We start from the raw sequence: 13,948 nt of genomic DNA, 5'->3' as shown, positions 1-13,948 counted from the left end.
ATTTTTAAATTTTAGGTCGACTTTAGCAGTTTTTAGTTTTGATAGAAAATATCTTGTTGAAATGATTTGTTAATTATGTATGTTAATAGTATGACTATCTCTTTTTTGCAGCTCTTTGTTGGTTTGGCTAAAATTTAATCAATTCCAGTCAATTCCAGACATAAGTTTTTTTAAAAGAATTTATAACTTTTAGAGTACTAAAGAAGTATCTTTAGTAGTAGCAGAATTCAGGGAGAGTTCCTCTATTTGCTATAGTTGTCGGATATAAATATTTTAGCCAATGCTACTTAGTTTGTTATTATCATTCAATGCTCTTTCAGATTCTTCTATTCACTTGAAATATCATTTAATTTTTTTACACCTGTTTTCTTCTTTCTTAATTTATCACCTGCCATAAAATACTTTTGATTTATTGTCAGCCTGATCAATAAAAGTAGCATTTGAGACTTTCCAAAGTGTTTTAAGTTTTATGTCATAATTCATTTTTTTTTTTTTTTGCTACTCCTACCTTTTTTTCCACCAACCCAGTTCACAGATACCTCTTATTACCTTGTAGAAATGTTCTCCACAGTAGCTCACCTTCCTCATTCCAGAAGTACTTTGTATGATTTAAATTTGTTTGTTGGTGCATGGACAGACAATATCTCAGGATTATTTTAAAATATTTTTGACTGTATTTATGATGAGTCAACTTCTTGAAGTTGTTGACCAATTTCAAGTTGAAGTTCTTCTGTTGGTATCAGTTTGTCTTCTAATTCAAGGTGGTACTCAGAGTTTTAAATTGTTTAATGATGAAGTTTTTCCTTTAGAAGTTTATTGTCACCTAAAAGTGCATTTCCAACTTCTGGAGCTAGAGTTAGAGAAGTTTCATGATCCGGGCAATCAGTTTGTGAGATCTTGTGTATTTTGCTTTTAAGATCTTCTATGTTTATTATAGTAGTTTCTAGGTTTTGGTGCATTTATCACATACCCAGGTTGACATTCCCACATGAGTATGTTTGTAAAAACTTTTGTTAGGGTGGTTTAGACGTTTGGAATGGTGCCACATATTGCAGGATCCAGAGCAGTAAATAGCTTGATGTTAACACCAATTTTGCATATAGCACAAGGGTGTTTAGACATTTTTAAAACCGATTTGAATTCACAATATGTAGTGAATTTTATTGGAACAGTAGGCTAAATAGTAGTATCTAATATATATTAGTATCACTTATTTAAAAAAAAAAATATATATATATATAGTGTAGCTTTAAACGTTAATGGTATGTTGCAGTGACGGCTGTGAAAGAGATGTGGAGGACCAAGTCTTTTTCCAGGGAGGTGCAGAGGATGAGGAGGAGCGCAGTGGAGACTTCTACACAGCTCCCGTGTCCCCCCCACCTCCTCCGCAGTCTCCCCGGCCCCCCTCAACTGGTGAGTCAAACACATCTGATAAACGTGGTAGTAATAAATTCAGTGATGCAAGTTTTATCGCTGTTACACAGCATATCAATTAAGTTAACTGTGTATTTAACTGTTTGTGATGTTTCAATTTGGAAAGGGTAAAAAATGACTGAACTGGAAAAAAATGTGATTAAACTTTCTAACCACTCAAACTTTAATTCATTGTATATGAGTTATTACTAAATCCATTTATACATTATGAATGCATTGTTGACAGCTACTCTGTGGAGAAGACAAATTTCAGCAATTAAAGACTGAAAAGAATCAGTCTATTACAAGCGTCAAGGCTGTATTGGCGTATTTTAAGGGGTTTTCTGTGTCCTGATCTAAATATTCTGAGAATTCTAACTATATTACGATTCACACATTGTATTGTTGTTTAACCCTACTTATGGCCAATAACTAGACTCTAGGTTAAGTGTTATGTTATTAAACCATCAATTCAAATATTAACCCTAATGAATATGTTACCTTTATGTTCGTAATAAATTAAACTATTAAAAAACAAGTGCTTTTAATTCAAGGAATTTTCTTGATCAATTTTATTAAAGCATAAAATGAATATGTTATTATTGCTGATTGTTATGTTGATATAGTATATTAGTATTTTATCATTATACAAATTAAAAGTAAGGCATAGTGAAATATGAAAGGAACATTATAATAAAAAACGAATCCTCAACAGCTAATGTAAAAATATACTTAAACTTTCATTAATTTAACAAGTGTTACAAGTTTAAAATAAAAATTTAAAATAATAGATAACATATCATTATTGTAGAATAAAATAAGTGTTTAAAATAATGTTGGTCAAATGTATGTATATGAAATAAAAACCATTACAAATATTAAGTAATAAACCCTAAAACATTAAGGTTAATAAACACTTAAGCGCACTAAATTTAGAACTTATACTAATATCGGAGGCCAAACAGTCATCAACAGAATTAAAAAAACCTTATCTTATTACCATTTTTTCTTAGTTTTATTATTGTTTTCAAGGCCTCATACCATGAATTTACTGGTATTAAATAAGTTAATCTGCATTAAAATATGACTTAAAAGCATTATTATTTAAAATTTATTAAAAATAATTTGCAAACAAAACTCCGTTTAATACATTAGCCGAAATCATAGTTTCCAATAAGAATTCACTAAAAGAGATTGAAAATCCAATTTTTATTACTATTTTAACAGTGTTTCTAAGGAAAGTAAGATATTATTATTAATTACATCTGTTTTAATTATTCTTTTACTCTCAAATGAATGTCTAAAATATCTTCAGCTTAAAACATAATTATGTGTAGCAGGTTTAACTGCTGTATTTAATGCAGGTTTACAAGCTTCGCCTGTAGATAAGAAAGATTGAACTTATGTCAAAGTTTAAAGATGTTTTGATGTGCAGCTTTGTTAAACATTCTCTTTATTCTGTTAAAGAGTGCTTTGATGCTGATTTTAATGCTATGTTTAAATACTCTTTATTAGAGAAGGGCATAAATACTATAGAATAGGTCTATATCTCCTAAGTTATGGATATACAATGTATTTATGTACATTTCCATGGCCATTTCTATTACACGTAAATGTGTCTAATAACAATAAATAATTATACTCTATTCTACAGTATTCCAACACAATATTGCCATATTACACACTACCTGTTGGTTTACTCGAATCAGCTGACACTGAACCGACTATCTGTTTATTTCCTTCTCTTTAATTATAATGAATTAAATTTTCAATGAAAAAATTAAAATGATGAAATTCTTGATAGTATATTTCCCATCCAGTTATGTCTAATCAATATTGACAGTTTTATTTTTCATGTAAATTTGAGATGAACATTGTTTGTACTTTTGGTTTTTTTTTTACTCAGGTTTATTTTATTTATGGACTACGAAGACATGTTAAAGTACTCTGTTATAGTTTTGAGTTAGTTATTATTATTTAATATAAACTTAAAACAATAAATTCAACTAAAAGACAGAAAATCATGATAAAATGATTCTATTTCCAGGTCCTTTTCCAGTCTGCCATAGCCCAAAAGGTTGGTTTGTTTCCAAAGCATGTTTGGAGTTTTACTAATATTGAAATCTTAGAGTAGTCAAAATCCCACTTGAGTTGATTTGATTAGTATTTCTATTGTATGTGTGATTAGTAGTGCACTCTGTTGAAGTTATAATTTAGAAAATTAGATTTCAAAATAACCCATTCACCTATTTAGTGGTTGTAGTATGATAGCTCAACCTTGCAGTGTATCAATTATAGCAAATTTGACATAATTTAGAAACTTAAAAAATTAGTAAAACTGGTAAGCAATAGATGAAAAACACTGTACACTCCTAAAATTTGTGTTTGGTACAGAATTGAGTCCTTATAAAGTTAATTTGATATAACTGACCATTTACTTTTGGTTTAATTTGTTATAATTTGTTGTTGTAAGTGAGAATTCTTCTCCTCACAAATAATATACTCATCCCTGATTTAGTTCTCAACCTAGACAAGTCTCTCTGCTGTGTGGAGAGAAAAGATTAAAACTTAAAACATTCTCTCCTATTGTTGTTTGTTGTAGTGTGAGACACTTGAAGTAGTTTTATTAATATCTATTCTTCATACACTTTGAGTCACCCACACACTGAGATCAAAGAAAAGAAGCTGCATTGTCTCGGTGGTGAGTCTGTGTGGTTATATGCAGCGTTACCCACATTTAGACTAATGTTGTCTCGGAGTTAGTGGAAGGACGATGAGTAGATAAATATCAATGTTGATTTTGTAATGTTGAGTTGATGGATATGGACTTCATAAACATTTCTTACAGTAGTATTTATTTACTTTCTCAATGAATAGTCAAGAAAATTACAACTGTTTGTACTACATTGCTATTGAGGATCAGTACAAGACTCTATTATTATTATGAAGGAAAAGTAAAAGACTGGAAAATTTATTTTTAACTTAGACCTTTGTATGGGAATAAGTATTTATTATTGATAGGAATATGAAATAAAAATCACATTATTATTTTATTTAGCTATTTAAAACAAAACCAAAGCCTTGTTAACCCTTTTACTGCCGGCCATTTTTTTATCGTACCAGTCAAAATTGCCAAGGGGGAAAATCGCTGTTGTGCATTCATTTACAAAAAAATGCTGTATCTTTTTTATTTTTCATTAGATTTGCATGAATTTTTACTTTATTTACTCGTATTTAAATGCTGTTTTTTAAATAATAAAAAGAAATTTTAATTTGAAACAAACTCGTTATTTAATTTTAAAAATTATGTAAATAAAAAATAAATAAAAAAATAAAAATTGTGTTTGGCATCTGATAATTTATTTTTAAAATTATACTAAAATTTTGAGCATGATATCATTATAAACTAGAGCAATTGCTTAGAACATATACCAAATTTGAAGGTGCTACCTTGAAACATAGCTGCACTATGAGGATTTTCCCAAAACTGGTAGGCCTCCTCTAGGCCTACCAGTGGAAGTTGAAGGTAAACTTATCTGTGCCACATCCCCCTCACTATCTAATAACTCCTCATTATCTGATGGTAAGATAAAGTCAGGATCGTCATCAGTGTCATCCACATCACTTTGATTGTCATCAATAGCCCTAACACTAATATCAGAATCGTTCTCGGCATCTGAATCTGACAAATTCTGAAGGAAATTGTCACTCAGTTTCGTCTTGCACTTGTACACCACCATCGATTAGACTGTTAATTATTGTTCCCTCACTCACAGGAGAGTTAGATGTAACTCTTTTACTCATTTTATCCTTGATCAACAAAAGTAACACTTCAAAAAACTTTCGATAACATTGTAAACAACAACAATGAACGAAAATTTCAGTAATCTAACCCGATCATCTGGTTTTGACAGCTGTCTAGGTAGTTCGTCAATTCTAGTCAAAGACGACGAAAATAGAAATCCAAAGTTCTTCAAATGGCTTTTTTCATTATCCTTTCCTCCTAAACAACCAAAATACCGAATATTTCGGCATTTGAACATAACAGTAGCCAGTAACAATAAAAAAAACAGACGTCCGACATATCGGACGTTGGCGTTTTCGGCAAAAATGCCGACGTCCGATATGTCGGACGTCGGCAGTAAAAGGGTTAAAGACTGAAAAGTAAAAAAAAACAATGTTTTTACCAAATATAAATATTAAACAAAAATACTTTTCAATACAATGTGTTTTCTCAAATCTTTTCAGAAATACTCCACATGCTTGTACTGAAAAATTCTACCTCACCTCTCCTCTTTGTGTCCAATGTTAGCACAGGCTACTGTAAACTTTGTAAATTGATAGGATCTATTACTTAAAATCAGTTGGAAATACAACAAGAAGCAATTTTATCTCTTTTTTAATGGCCTTAAAATGGTTGACCAAATAATAGAATTGCCCTCTTGCCTGTAATACAAACAGCGGATATCCATAGACAGATAAGTGAAGTGTACAGCCCTAATGTGATGAGTGACAGCTGAGTGCGGAAATGGGTGAGAGCTTTCTAAGATAGACAGGAAAATTTCCATGATGAACTGCAATATGGCCAACAATTTAAGTGATAACAAAAGATGTGGTCAATGTCTTTGATGAAAAGATTCGTGAAGATCAGCGATTTACCATTTCATCATTAGCATTGGATTTTCTAACAGTAAGTAAAACGACATTGCACAAAATTGTCTCTGAACATTTAATTTATAATTTCGGATGACTCTTATATATAAAAAATAAAATATTTTTTAACGTTTTGAAGTTTTTAATGATTTGCGGAGAGGAATGTTGAAACCCCAGTGTATTACCACAACCAAATTTGACTTATTTGTTGCCGTAATCAAATATACAATTTATATAGTAAAAATAAAGTGATTGTAAAAACAATCAATCATTATCAAAATAATAAATAAAAAATGTGTACAAGGGAGTAAAGTTCCAAAACATCACTTTAAAAATTAACTTACCCTTTTGAGATCGCATAAATGAAACTAATTTGTTAGGGCAGGAAGTTTATAACATGTATTACATATGTTTGTTTAGGGAATTGCATTGGTCTACTGTATTCCCAGGTGATCTATAGGATTAGAAAAAAACTTCTTCCCAACCCCAACAAGAAACATTAAAAAGTCTGAATTCACCAAGTTATAAAATTATTATTTCATGCTCCCCCTTCCTTGTGACTGGTCTTGATAACAAGTAAAAGATCTTACACAAAGTCGTTGATATTTAAAACATTATTATTAGAAATATAAAAAAATGTTGAAAATCCAGAAGCTGGTTAACAGAACAGAATAAGGGTAGGAGAAGATATAAAACAAGATGAACAATAAGTGCCAGCCATCCATTGTGAATAGTATTCCAGTCAAGACAAAATTTTAAATTGGGTTTTTTCTAACCTGAAGTCAAAGTCTGATACCATTTTGATGATAAGTTAGCTGTATTATAGTTTAAGTGATTTTCAAAGATTAGGATTAAGTTCAGATGATGGATTAGAGATGTGTCCCAGAGTGCATATATTGATGGTTGGCAGGGTCACAGAAGTCACCGAGGTCACGCCGCCAGCGCACGACATCCATGACGCAGTCCAAGAAGACCTCGTCAGAGTCTGTGATACGCGGGCTGACCCGCACAATATATACAGCAGGGCGACCTCCATGGTACAACAGTGCTGGTCAGCAAGTCGAGCCCTTCGTTATAGGTGAATAGGTTACACCTTACTAACTGAAAATATGGCAAAAATAATAACCAGCTAATACTTAATTCAAATTAATTTAGAAATAAAATTAGGTATGATTTTTATAATTTAGTTTTCACATAAATCTGGTACACAAAAGTTTAAATTCATTTGGTCAATGCGTTGACATTTCTATTAAAAAGCTGAAAATCATAATACATTTAAATCTATTGTATGAGATTTGGGTGAAGGAAAACTGTATTAAATTCTGATGTAAAGTTCAAGTTTTATGTCCCTCAAAAATTTAAATAATGTATATTAAAAACGACAACAGGCAAAAGGAAAATACCATGTAGTTTGACATCTTTTTGGTGAGTTTCACCAGTTAATATATGGTTCATAACGCAGAAGTGGTGTATAAAAGTAAATTGATTAAACAAAGACGTTTAAAATAAATTGTAAACTTGTAATGGAAAAATGTAAACCTTATTTAATTTATGATGGAAGACTTCTAAGGATTCATACAATATCAGCATTACAACTAAAATATATATATATATATATATATATATTTTCAGACTAGATCATTAAAACACATGTACCCGTTATAGATCGTTAGACAGCAATATACAATTAAATAAGACGGGTCGGATCTAGTGATATTATGGAAACGTGAAGGGCTGGCTGATAAACAAGAGTGTTTCACAGTTTTGAATACTATCTACACCAATGTCTTAGTATTATGTTTTATATGTTCATAGAAGGAAATGGAATTAATTTTAGTACTTTATTCATCTTCTGAAAATAGAACAAGTGCAGTGTTTGTACAGTGTTAATTCTATTGTAGTATTCATTTTTAGTAACAGTTGTTTGAAATCTGTGCAATTATAGCTCTACAGGACAAAATTAACAAATGCTGTGGTTTGGTCAGTAAATACTTTCTGGGGAATAATTGGTACTCACAATGTGGAGTTTGTTATTCTAAAGAAAACCTTGTTCAAAGCTACTTCTTTTAAATGCAATTAGTTACCATGTTACTTAGTGTGCATGTATTCATTCAGTTAATATTAATTATAGAACCATCAAATTGTTACATTTTTATATTGAAAACTAAAATGTTTAAAATAAACGTTTTTTTTTTTCGCTTGACAGGAATTTGTGGTGGAAGTGCCTCTGGGAAGACTACAGTTGCTACTAAAATAATAGAATCACTAAATGTACCTTGGGTCACTCTACTCAGCATGGACTCATTTTACAAGGTGTGTGACCCGAATTATAATAACATAGTAAAAATCCATTTCATTTTAAAACATTTGACGTTTTATAGGTTGTAAAATTGTGTAGTGTGTAATTTAGTGAAAGTGTCAATTTGCGTAGTTACCGATGACGAGCGCTGTCCATCGCTCTAAGTTAATTTTATCGTAAAGAAATATTCCTGATATCCATTATTTTGATATTTGTCTATACTATTATATTGATGGTTAGTCTTTTGAAACATAACATGTTCTATCGATTGTTGTTTACAATTCCATCTTAGTGCAGTCATTGAAGTGAAAAATACGGTCTTACCTCAGAATTTTTTACTGTGAACCGATTAGCATGAAATTTTGGAATTAGGCTCATCTTACCCTTAACTTCAAAAGTGAAAATGATCTGAACTCCGCCTATTATTTTTAAGGAAAAACTTAAGGAACCCTAAGGAACCCCTTAATGGAAAAATTGACATTGAGCCATTTTATCGCTAGAAAACATGTCTAATAGTAAGTGGTGAAATTGTAAAGTGTTTTCTAACACAATTACCTCATATTAAAATCATTTTCAACCCCTTGAAAATCTTATAACCCTTGCAAACAACCCCTAAATTGAAAAAATCACAAAAAAATACTTTGGTATGACATAAAAAGATGTAAGTTTAGAGTAAGTAATATTTTATATTCTCTATAATAATTATCAAATTTTTAACCCCCTTTCAACCCTTGAAAACTACCCCTTGATAAAAAATTAGGATTTAAATATTATTCCACACTCTCGAAAATGATTATCATATTCTTAAGCTTTTCTACCCTTAAAACTACCCCTAAATTAAAACAGTAAATATATATGATTACATATTTAAAAATAATATGTATATATACACATTACAATAGTTTTGGGTCTCTATTATACTGCGTACTTTCACATTGCTCCAAATATTCACACTCCGAAATTTTCAGTTACTAAGTAGAAAAAAAATATGATAAGTTTTTGGACCATAACTCCTTCAATTTTCATGCTATCACAATTTATAAAAAACCATTGTAAAGGTATTTAAAAGAGCTGCAACATCCTTCATTGCAATATATAGTAAAAAACCTTTTTATCAAACGGTGAACGGTTAAAGGGCTTAAGAGAGGCTGTGATTGCGCTGCCACGCGCTCTTTAAACAATCATATCTCCGTCAATTTTTGTTTGACAGAAAAAAACAAAAAGCCCAAATTGCTTGTCAGAAAAATACCTAAATTTTTCATCCCTACACTTTTATACGTATCTGTCGTCATTTTTGAGATATTATGAAAAAAGGTGGTTTTTTAAAAATTTGAAATTTCATGACTTTTTGGAAAAATATGTGTCCTGAAGCAGCCAAACTGATACAATCTATCAAACTCTTCATAATAAAGTTGATTCTAGGCGGAATACGATTAATTTTAATTTTGGTGGAAATGGCACTTACAAAACCCATTGATTTAAAAGAAAAAAACATTAGATGCTCATCTTATTTGCAATACAGCTCACTTATTTTACGCGCAAAAGACTTTTAATAGTGCTCATTTTAAAGCTTATTTCAAGCACTACAAAACCCTTTTTTATTAGCATCGATTAAATTTCAGACAAAATAATAAACGGCTTTGATATTTAATATATAGCTTAATATTGAACTTAGAATACTTTATAAAAAACCTAATTGTTCATTTTTTTACCTGCTACAATTTTGTTCTTTATAAAATTTCCGATAAAACGTATATTTTTGGAGATATTTGCAAAAAACTGATGAAAAACGTGAAAAAATTGTGAATTTTCAATGGCCAATAACTTGAAAAGTATTGGATTTTTCGAAAGCTTTATGGATGATTTTTTGCTTAAAATTAAGCCTTCTATTGATATCCGAGGTTATTTTGAAAAATGATTTTAATATGAGGTAATTGTGTTAGAAAACACTTTACAATTTCACCACTTACTATTAGACATGTTTTCTAGTGATAAAATGGCTCAATGTCAATTTTTCCATTAAGGGATTGTTTACACCCCTTAAAAATAATAGGCGGAGTTCAAATCATTTTCACTTTTGAAGTTAAGGGTAAGATGAACCTAATTCCAAAATTGTATGCAATTCGGTTCACAGTAAAAAAATTCGGAGCAATAATGCTTCAATGACTGCATTATCTGTTGATGAGTTGCCCTCTGAAATGTCGTTCTGTCTTCTGAGAGTTTTAGTAACTTTGTGGAGAACATATTCTGTGATAGTGAAAATGAAGTGAGTGATGGTGACTTTGATGATGATATTTTCAATGAAAGTAGTAGTGAAAGTTGTGATAAACTAGAGAAAATGATGTGGCAAGGCCTAACTTCCAAATGTGGGAGTGGAGAAGGCAAACAAATGAACCACGTAATTTTATATTTATAGATAGATCTGGTATAAATCCAATTGTTGCAAGGCAACTAAATACTTATTCCACAGAATTAGATGTTCTGTATAAATTTCTGGACAATACTTTTTAAGACACATGTTACCAATGAAAGCTATATAATGAGAATTTGTGCATAGGCATAACTGCTGGTGATAACCATGATGTGACTTATGTTCCTATCTCTGTGGTTGAGATGAAAACTTTTTTCCTCTTATAATATTGATGTCACAAAATCCAAAGCCAATATTATCAGATTATTGGTCCACAAGAAGCATTGTTCACTCTAAATATATAGAGAAAGTGTGGCTCATAACAGATTTTTTGTTATCAGTAAAAACCTGTACTTTTATTCAAATAATGATCCAAATGGCATACTGTGAAAAGTTAGGCCTATAGTAGATTTGTTTTAGTAATCATTCAAACGAATATTTACACCAGGACAGTCCATGTGCATTTATGAAAGCGTATTGGCCTTTCAGAGGTAGGCTAATGTATATCCAATTAAACCCTTCTTAGAGAGCCAGATTTGCAATCAAGATTTATAAGGTTTATGATTCATCAACTGGGTTAATATAAATACTACTTACTCACTGTTTTTGTCATTAGTACTCCAGGTGGTACTTTGCCTTGCCAACACATTGACTGTAGATGTCTCTTGAATGTACATCTTGAGGACGCATCTTGCATCCTCTTTCCTTCTTCCCAGTCTTCTCAAATCCCTGTTCACCTGGTTCTATCACGTTAGTTTATGCTCGTCCAAAGGGTCTCCTAACTTCTGGGCTGTTCTCTAATAATCTTTGTATGGTGCTATCCTCTTTCTTCAAGATGTGCCCTGACCATCTGAACCTTCTGCTTTGTTCCTCGGCTACAAAACCTGTTTGTAGGGGACTTATTTCCATCGATCTTTTCACTTTAGATGGTTACGAGGTGAAATAGGAAGCTTCACTTGATCTGAAGCCCAAGTTAGCATCATGGACTATGGAGTACTGGTAATAGTAATGGCGACAAGACACGAGTTTGGTATACAGCCAGGTTGATCATTCATACATGTAAGAATGGGTGAAATGAGATCATGTAATTTTAATTTTCACCTGACTAGTTCTTTACCAACCATGGCAATATCTCAACTTATTTGTTCAATATTGCAAGCTTGGAAATCCAAAGTTTCCATAGGGACTTGTTGCATGTTGACACAAACCATATCTTCTCCTGCAAAAGTTAAGGATGGTGACAGAAGAAAGCTTGAGATAGATCTTAGATAAGTGTTACCAGATTCTGTTGCCATGATGATCGTCTCAGACCAGCAGGCTTGGATCATTGTCTTATCTAAAAGGGGTACAGAAAACCAAGAATAAATTAGAGATCATGTAATATTGTGTTGCTTAGTTGGATGGATGAATTTTAGTAGGGTTCCCATGAGGATCCTCTTGAAGTAATGTGGAAAGTGGTTCCACGAGAGAGGGAGAGTGTGATGTTAGTACTATCGGAGCATTAGTATTTTCCATTCAGTAACATACATAAATTGGCATAGATTTTGAGATTTAATTTAAAAACTTGTGATTTACATGCTGTATCATGTTATATTATTCACTATGAATCAATTTTCAAGTTTTAAAACACTAACCTTTACTGGCTTTCACAAAAAATATTCAACAAAATAATTTAAGTTGTGAATTATTGACCAGAACTCTTTTGAAAAAATGCTTACAAAATATTTTATAATGTCTTAAAACATGCTAGATAAACCAAAAAAATCCCAGTTAAAGGATTAAAAAAAACCTTTATTGGCTTTCACAAAAAATATTCAACAAAATAATTTAACTTGTGAATTATTGACCAGAACTCTTTTGAAAAAATGCTTACAAAATATTTTATAATATCTTAAAACATGCTAGATTAAACAAAAAAAATCCCAGTTGAAGGATTAAAAAAAATGATTTTTTTATTAGGTACTGAACGAGAAGCAGCACGAGCAGTCAATCCGGAACGAGTACAACTTTGATCACCCGGACTCGTTTGATTTTGAGTTGCTAATTCCAACTCTACATCGTCTCAAAAAGGGGAAAAAAGTCGATGTGCCGATTTACAACTTTGTCACTCACAGTAGAGAACACAGGACGGTAAGTTATATTGTGTAGGAACATTCATAAATTGTGAATTGTTGGCTTTTGAACACTTTTGAGGGCAGATTATGTTTCAAAACTTACTTTGTAGCAAAATTCCTGAAAGTTGAGGGTCACAGTTTTAGAATGTTATTGGAAGTTTTCAGTGTAAATATATCTGGGTGGTCACCTGACCAGGAAAACCGGGAATAAGCTGAGAGTCTCCCTGTAGACGGCTGGCTTAATTCCCCATACGTCAGTTTCATATTCAGAGTGGCATTGGTTGGATGATGGCTGGTAGACATCCTATAAGGTCTATGATCGACTATTCGTCTGACCGACTTCTCCGCACACATGACAATCAGTCAGACAATTTGAACTATTCAACCAAATTGTCCAATATTGTTACATGTATGAAGAGTCTTTTGTCATTTTGTTTCATAGTCCATGACTAGAATCTAATGGACACGTTGTGACTTGAACCAAAACCTCTCATGTATTTATTTACGTTGTAGTTGTAATTTTGTGATGGAGTGATTTTATTCATATGTTACCTTAAGGCAAACACAAAAAATTTAATAGCTATTAATTGATTGTTAATTATGCTCGTATTCTGGTGCAACTGTGCAAGTTACTGTTTGGTAACGGTGTCAACTTATCGTGAGTTAAACGCACTTCAGTAACTTCCAAAGTAGACAATATGCTTTATTCATAATCTTTGAGATTAGAATGGTGTCATTACATAGGTATACAAATAATGTAAATTTGTATTAATTTAGGTTAGTTGAAAAGGTGTTGATTCATCATTTCTCCTCCAGTCCAGGAATTCCTCAATTGAGTAGTAAGGGCGGTGAAGAAGCCAGGTAGTCAGTTTTCTTCTGAGCTGCTGTTGTCTTGTGGTGTTTTTGACCTCTTGTGGTAGGATATTTAGAAATTTTGTTCCGGTATATGTGGGTTGTTTTTCAAACAGGGTCAGTCAATGGGTGGGAAGTGTATAATTTTGTGCCGCTCTTGTGTTGTAGGAATGTACATCAGCTCCTCTTGTCAGGTTTTGTTGACTG

At 31.6% G+C, this 13,948-nt stretch overlaps 1 protein-coding gene across 5 annotated transcripts in view; it reads left to right on the top strand.

The window, feature by feature from the left end:
* Positions 1–13,948, top strand: part of LOC124353867 (uridine-cytidine kinase-like 1) — a 53,808-nt gene that overhangs the window by 8,697 nt on the left and 31,163 nt on the right. For 3 of the 5 annotated variants that reach the window (XM_046803898.1, XM_046803899.1, XM_046803901.1), the window contains exons 2-6: positions 1,274–1,413; positions 3,461–3,490; positions 6,977–7,144; positions 8,273–8,379; positions 12,735–12,905. In XM_046803898.1, the coding sequence (XP_046659854.1) occupies positions 1,274–1,413; positions 3,461–3,490; positions 6,977–7,144; positions 8,273–8,379; positions 12,735–12,905 (616 nt within the window). The remainder of the gene's footprint in view (positions 1–1,273; positions 1,414–3,460; positions 3,491–6,976; positions 7,145–8,272; positions 8,380–12,734; positions 12,906–13,948) is intronic. The other 2 variants (XM_046803900.1, XM_046803902.1) reach the window with 1 other exon arrangement.

This window comes from Homalodisca vitripennis, chromosome 2, assembly GCF_021130785.1.
Source record: "Homalodisca vitripennis isolate AUS2020 chromosome 2, UT_GWSS_2.1, whole genome shotgun sequence".
Taxonomy (NCBI): domain Eukaryota; kingdom Metazoa; phylum Arthropoda; class Insecta; order Hemiptera; family Cicadellidae; genus Homalodisca; species Homalodisca vitripennis.
This window is presented reverse-complemented; position numbering and strand designations above follow the sequence as displayed.